The following is a 7,065-nucleotide window of genomic DNA, read 5'->3' on the forward strand; positions in this document are numbered from 1 at the left end:
TTGATGACAGCTTTGCAACAAGAGAGGCTTTGGAGCAGATTAACTGTTTTCTTCCTAGTCAGCTGACAGCCTCTCCTGTCACTCCTCTTTGGTTTTGTTCTGTTACTGTATTTTGAGAGTAGGCTGAACTTGAACTCCCCCCAATATTTCTGCCCCAGCTTCCCAAGTGCTGGGATTTCAAGTAGGAGCTACACAGCTGGCTTCTCTGACTGATTATGGCCGGTTACTCTTTCCTCAGAACGTTAAGAGGCCAGTTTTAAACCACGAGTTTACAAGGAGCTACAAGTTTAAATTGCTTACACCATACCCTGCACAAAGATCCCGGTAAATTCTGGCACCGACCTCTGGAGTCCCTTCTGAGACGGCGCCAGCATGCTTTTGGAAGTAACAATAGTGTTTTTAAAAGTTTCAGACCTGGGAGTAGAGATTGTGAGCACAAGCTACAGGTTTTTTTGTTTCCGAGTTTGCGAACATTGGGTGCCTGCAAAGGTAAGAAGGCGCCATCAGGGCACCCGGAGAAGTTACAGGCAGTTGTAAGCTCTGCCCCTTGGCATTAACGTTGCTTGATCCCAGGGAGAACGCTACCTCTCCAGCCCTAAAGGCTACAGTTGTGTTAACACTGAAGAGGAAGGCCTATGGGAGCAGCCTTGGCAGTTAGGACGTCCACATCAGATCTGTCTTTCGAACATGGTCGGTTTATTCACACGAACCGTCCTTATAATATCACGCTAATATAAAAGTTAAGCGGACATCTCACCAAGCGGGAGGCCAGTTGTTTGGGCAGAAATGCTGCTGTAGAGTTCCACGGGGGAATCTTCTCCGGCGAGGATGCTTCTGAGCTCCACCCGTGTCCTCCGGGAAGTCCTTCCGCTGAGGCAGGCTGGGAAGTTGGCACTGATGGCGATCTTTGGCACTGCCAGGCGAGTATGTGTGCGGCCAGCGACAGCGCCGGAAGTCCAACGGTCACTGAGGCCACGCACAGACTCAAGTCCTCTTACTCATGGCTATCAACAGGGCTCTGTCTAGGGAGCACCGCAGTGAGATCCTAAAGTCGGTTCCCAAAGTCCTAGCTTTTGTAGCATTTCACTGGGCGGCAGATCTGCGCTCTCATGCCTTGGGGTGAGTTCACTGGCGCGTCCAGGCTAAGAGCTCCTCTCTGGGCTGGGGGTGGCGTGGGTGGTGGCCCGGCTTCTATTAGAGCCGCCAGGTGGCAGGCAAGCTCAGGCATTACAATAGTTCCAATTCACAAAGCGGGTTTTTTAAGATATGTTCCTTACGAATACTTTTTTTTTAAAGACTGGCTAGCCTGGGTCTTGCTATGCAGGCTAAGCTGGCCTCCCAAGTGCTGGATTGAAAGGCGTTCATCACTACACCAGTTCTGTTATAGTATTAAATACCACAAGCTAGACATTCTATTATCTCTATATCCTTTTTCCTTTAACTTTTGGGGTTTTTTGGTTTGGTTTGGTTTAGTTTGGTTTGGTTTTTTTTGAGACAGGGTTTCTCTGTGTAGCCCTGGCTGTCCTGGAACTCACTCTGTAGACCAGGCTAGCCTCGAACTCTCAAACTCGGAAATCCGCCTGCCTCTGCCTCCCAAGTGCTGGGATTAAAGGCGTGTGCCACCACCGCCCGGCAACTTTTGTTTTTTTGAGACAGTGTTACTCTATGTAGTCTTGGCTTTCCTTGAACTCACTATAGTCCAGGCTGACCTCAAATTTACAGAAATCTGCCTGCCTCTGCCTCCTGAGTACTGGAATCGAAGATGTGCACCACCATGGCCCAGCTAGTTAATATTTATTAATAGAGGCAAGCCTGTGCTCCATAATGAGTTCCAGGTTGGCCAGCGTTTCGTAAGACCTGTCTTAAAAAAAAAAAAAGATTAATTTCCAAGACTTTCTTATCTGTTTATTTGAATAGAATAGACTTCTCTGATTATTACCAGATTAAAATAAAATATTTAAAATTCTTCATAACAATTGTATTTTAAATATCATAGATGTTTATAAAACAAATAAAACCCTCCAATTTTTGATTTAATAAATGTGCTCTTTTTTTTGTTTTTTGTTTTTTCTTTTCTTTTTTCTTTGTTTTTGTTTTTCGAGACAAGGTTTCTCTGTATAGTCCTGGCTGTCCTGGAACTCACTCTGTAGACCAGGCTGGCCTTGAACTTAGAAATCCACCTACCTCTGCCTCCCAAGTGCTGGGATTAAAGGCGTGCGCCACCACCGCCCGGCCAATAAATGTGCTCTTTATAGATGAAGTGAGAAAGATGGGGTGTCAGGAACATAAGCCATCTGACAGGAAGAGCAGTGTCCCAGACATTTCAAAGGCAACTCAGGTTCTAAAGCAGTGGTCCTCAGCCTGTGGGTTCAGACTCCTTATTGGGGTCCAATGGCCTTTTCACAGGGGTTGCCTAAGACCGCTGGGAAACAGAGATTTACATTACAATTCATGAGAGTGGCAAGATTACAGTTATGAAGTAGCAACAAACATGGTTTCCTGGTTGGTGGTCAGCACAACATGAGGAGCTGTATTGAAGGGGTGCAGCGTCAGGAAAGTTGAATAGAGGGGGTGAAGTATCAAGGCATAAAGAAAGGACAGGGAAGGGAGAAGGCTCCGTTCATGAGGGGAAGCAGAAGGACAGCGAATTCAAGGCCAGGCTGAGCTGTGTACCCAGCCAGTTTCAGGCTGTCCTATCTCAGATCCCCTCAACCTCCAGAAGAAATAAGAGGGTGGGGGTGCATAGGTATGCTATTGTCTAGATCCAAAGCAGAACTTCCTATAATTTCTGTCTTTTCTCTTCCTGATTCTCCCTTTTACACTTCAGACTAAGGAATAATATGGTGCCTTCTTTTTTTTTTTTTTTCCCTGTATCTCTAAACTTGTTTTTGTTGTTGCTGGTTTCATTTTGTAGCTTGAAAGGGCATTTAAAGTAAATCTTAGCCAGCCCATGCCCTCAGTTCCCAGCGTTAAGAAGATACCTGAGTTTACCAAACTTCAACGGCCAGTCTTGGAGTTATTAATTGATGACAGCAAAAGATCCGACCTTTTCAAAACACTCCGGTATGTACGGAATGATGTTAAACTTGTCTTGGTTGGCCGGGCGGTGGTGGCGCACGCCTTTAATCCCAGCACTTGGGAGGCAGAGACAGGCGGATTTCTGAGTTCGAGGCCAGCCTGGTCTACAGAGTGAGTTCCAGGACAGCCAGGACTACACAGAGAAACCCTGTCTTGAAAAACCAAAAAAAAAAAAACAAAAAACAAAACAAACAAACAAACAAACAAACAAAAAACAAAAAACAAAAAAATTTGTCTTGGTTGTAAGTGCTATCTAATACTTTATTGTTTTAATTAAAAATATTTCAGTTCTACCCAAGGGTTCTCCTTCCCCCACAGTTGGGACACGGTACAGGGAGACTATGATGGAGCTTGTCTCCTCGGTTAACCTAGCAAGATGTTCTGTTCTGTTTGGGGTTTTGTTTGTTTTGAGACAGGGTCTCACTGCATAGCCCTGGCTGGCCTGGAACTCCCAGAGATCCTCCTGCCTCTGCTTCCTAAGCACTGGGATTTTAAAGTTATCCGTCATGAACTTTGCTTGGCCTAGCAAGGTTTATTTACTTATATTTCTGCCTAAATGTTTAACATTTAGTTTTGAGTTCCTTTTTAAAAAATGAAACAAGATGGCTTAGCAGATAAGTGTGTTCACTGGGCACCCCCAGGGATCTGAATTCAAGCTCTAGAACCCACACAGAGGAGACAACCAACTCCACACGCCATCTTCTGATGTCCACATCTCCTCCCCTGCCTCTCTTTCTCTTAATATAATAAATTTGTTGTTGTTGTTGCTTAATGCTGCTGGGTCAGAGAGATAGACAGCCGAGGGGTGAAGGCTCATGTGCCTGAGCTTGACTCCGGAGACTTACAACGGGAGAAGAGAACCAGACTGACCAGCATTAGTTGTCCTCTGCCCTCAACACGCATGTCCAGGCACAGGTTCCCACACACATGCAGAACAAATAACATGTGACAAAGATGTTAAAGATACTCCTTATTAAGAAGCAAGTTATTTAAAGAATATTTCTCCTTTCTTTGTTCCTTCTTTCTCTCCCTCTCTTTCCTCTTCTCTCTCCTTTTCATCTCTCCTCTCTCTTCCTCTCTCCCTCTGTCCTCTATCCCCTGGTCTCTCACCACTATCTATCATCTCTCTCTCTCTTTCTCTCTCTTCTTCTTTCTGCTCCTCCTCCTTCTCTGTCTCTGTCTCTCCTTTTTTAGAAGGCAAAAGCTTTAGAAGGAAAAGGTACTTGGTCTGTGTACTTCACAAAGCTAAGAAGGTATCATGAAAATGGATGACTAGGCCATAGAGGTGTTTTGGTAACTACATCAGCAAACTCTGCCTTCCCCGTATCTCTGCCTGGGTGGCTACAGCTAGGGCTCCATGGGGACACCTAGGGCTCCCTGGGGCACTGGAAGGCAGTGCAGGACAGGGTGATGCTGTGGTATGTGAGGCTTGTGTGTTTTGACTGGTCTTCATGCTGCTGCTCTCTCTGCCTCTACAGACAAGCTCCGGTGGAGGCCGTGTGGAACTCGGAGCTGTCTACGTCAAGCTACCCAATAATAGAGAAGGCACCCATGAGTGTACTCTGGGCCCAGCTGGGTGGGTACCCAGATATTCCCAAGATGCTGCAGTTAGATATTCAGTCAACCCTCAGAAAATCTCTTGCTTCCATCCGGTCACAGTGAGTAAAGGTTTCGGGCACTCTGATCACTGGGTCATTAGTCACATCTTCTGTCTTCCTGGTTTGGCTTTCTCCTGCAGTACAGAGGAATAAGCAAAGGGGGTGTTTGGTGTGAGGTTAGTTTACACTCACTACCTGGTGCAGATGAACTCAGCAGTGGTCGGTATTTCTCTTCCCAGACCTACGGACATCATCATTTAACATTAAACCAGCAGTTACACCGGGAGCATAGCCATTCTAGAGAGGTCAGCTTAGAATTCTGTCCTCAGATCTGTTGCTGCTGGTACTAGGCAAAGAATAGTGGCTTGCTCTTTCCACACTGTAACTTGATAGCTTGGGTAGGCAGTTGGTGGCGTCTGCCCACAGCCCCAACTCCTGGGAAGCTGAACTGGTAAGTTCAACTGAGCCCATGAGTTTGAGACCAGCCTGGGCAACAGAGTGAAGCCAAGCCTTTAAAAAATATATATACAAGCCAGACGGTGGTGATGTGCACCTTTGACCACAGCACTCAGGTGGCAGAGGCAGGCAGATCCCTGAGTTCAAGGCCAGCCTGGTCTAAATATCATGTTCCAGGCCAAACAGGGCTGTAAGATGAGAGCTTGTCTCAAACAACAGATAGACAATAAACACGCAGAGTTTAGTGAGGTGGCAGGCGTTTGGTTCTTATACTATACCTGAGAGGAGGTGCTTGCAAGGCTCCATGTCTTCACATTGTGTTGAATCAGACTCCCATTTAACCATGGGGATGTTTCAGTGAAGGGGTGCCTTTGGAGTTTGTATTTCCACTTTTGGGGCACAGAGTTATTTAACATTCAACATTAAAAATTTAGTAAATTGAACATCTCCCACTAGAGTAGTTCAGTGACTTAGTTTATTTTGGGGGAAATCTAGGTCCTGAAGTAAGAACCCATTGCTAATTCATATATGAGTTCAGACAGCAGTCACCCCGAAGTGAAGCATTCCAACGTTTTAAAGCTGGGTGTTCCTCCTATAATCCCAGCAGTTGGGAATTTGGGGCGGTAGAACTCACATGAATTCAAGGACAGTCTGGGCTCCATAGTAAGGCTTTTGCTCATGAAAACAAAAAATAGAGTTAGGGATAGAGCGCTTGCCCAGCCTAGGTGAGACTCTGGATTCAACCCCCAGGGAAGAGAAAGGGAAAATATTCTACAGTACGTGGTGTGGCGGGAGAAGTGTCTTGCTGGCAAAGTGCTTGCTGGTGTATCCCTGGCCTTGGGTTCCAGCTACAACATGACAAAAGAGCAACAATACTTGCAACAATACATGTATGCAACACAAAGGCGTACCATAACGTAGACCTATTATCCCAACACTCAGCAGGCTAGGGCAGGAAGATCCAAGTTTTGAAGATCAACTTTGGCTGTTCAGTGAGATTGTCTCAAAAGCAGGTACAGAGGCTGGAGAAATGGTTTGGTTGATATGGCAACTGCCGCACCAGCGTAAAACCTAAGTTTGTATGGTTATCCTAGTGTTTGAGTAAGACACATGTAAAAGCTTATCTTCCTTCACTGGAAGGACAAGATATGAGTGTTGCAGAGTCCTGGCAAAGAAATATCCAAAAATATGACTTATTTGTCTAAAAGAGATTGTGTTGATAAAAAATAAAAGGTATTCCTACCTTAAAAGAAAAAAGAAGAGGAAGAGGAAGAAGAGAAAGAGGAAGAAGAGGAGGAGGAAGAAGAGGAGGAAGAGGAAGAAGAGGAGGAGGAGGAGGAGAAAGAGGAGAAGGAAAAGGAGAAAGAAGAAAGGGGAAAGGGGAAAGGAGGAAGGAGGAAGGAGGAAGGAGGAAGGAGGAAGGAGGAAGGAAGGAGGAAGGAGGAAGGAGGAAGGAAAAGGAGAAGGAGAAGGAGAAAAGGAGAAAGGAGAGATTCTAGTTTAGGTCCCTAGCACACATGTAAAAAGCTGGTGTGAAGGGAAGAGACAGGCAGATCCCCGGCAATCACTGGCTAGCCAGCCTATGAACTGATGAGCTCCTTCCCAGTTCTGTGAGAGACCCTGCGTCAAAGAATAAGGTTGAGAGTGACCATGGAAAACTCCAGTCATCAGCCTCTGGCTGCCGTGTGCACACTTGTCCCCTCCCCACCACACACACACAAATTAAGAACTTTTAAAGAGCAAACCTAAATCATATATATGTTAAGTGTGCACATATATATAGAGAGAGCACATGCACATATAGAGCACACATGTACATATAGAGAGAGCATACATGCACATAGAGAGCACACATGTACATATAGAGAGACCACACATGCACATAGAGAGCACACATGTACATATAGAGAGAGCACACATGCACATAGAGCAC

At 45.7% G+C, this 7,065-nt stretch overlaps 1 protein-coding gene and 1 long non-coding RNA gene across 4 annotated transcripts in view; one reads left to right on the forward strand and one right to left on the reverse strand.

The window, feature by feature from the left end:
- Positions 1-974, reverse strand: part of LOC114639540 — a 2,037-nt gene extending 1,063 nt beyond the window's left edge. Inside the window, exon 1 of the long non-coding RNA XR_003714020.1 lies at positions 758-974. This is a non-coding gene — a long non-coding RNA (uncharacterized LOC114639540). The remainder of the gene's footprint in view (positions 1-757) is intronic.
- Positions 1-7,065, forward strand: part of Fam186a (family with sequence similarity 186 member A) — a 14,697-nt gene that overhangs the window by 1,016 nt on the left and 6,616 nt on the right. For 2 of the 3 annotated variants that reach the window (XM_028788303.1, XM_028788304.1), the window contains exons 2-3: positions 2,915-3,063; positions 4,557-4,736. In XM_028788303.1, the coding sequence (XP_028644136.1) occupies positions 2,915-3,063; positions 4,557-4,736 (329 nt within the window). Of the gene's footprint in view, positions 1-960; positions 1,120-2,914; positions 3,064-4,556; positions 4,737-7,065 lie in introns of those variants that run through there. The other variant, XM_028788305.1, reaches the window with a different exon arrangement.

Source organism: Grammomys surdaster, unplaced genomic scaffold (genome assembly GCF_004785775.1).
Source record: "Grammomys surdaster isolate TR1022 unplaced genomic scaffold, NIH_TR_1.0 125742, whole genome shotgun sequence".
NCBI lineage: Eukaryota > Metazoa > Chordata > Mammalia > Rodentia > Muridae > Grammomys > Grammomys surdaster.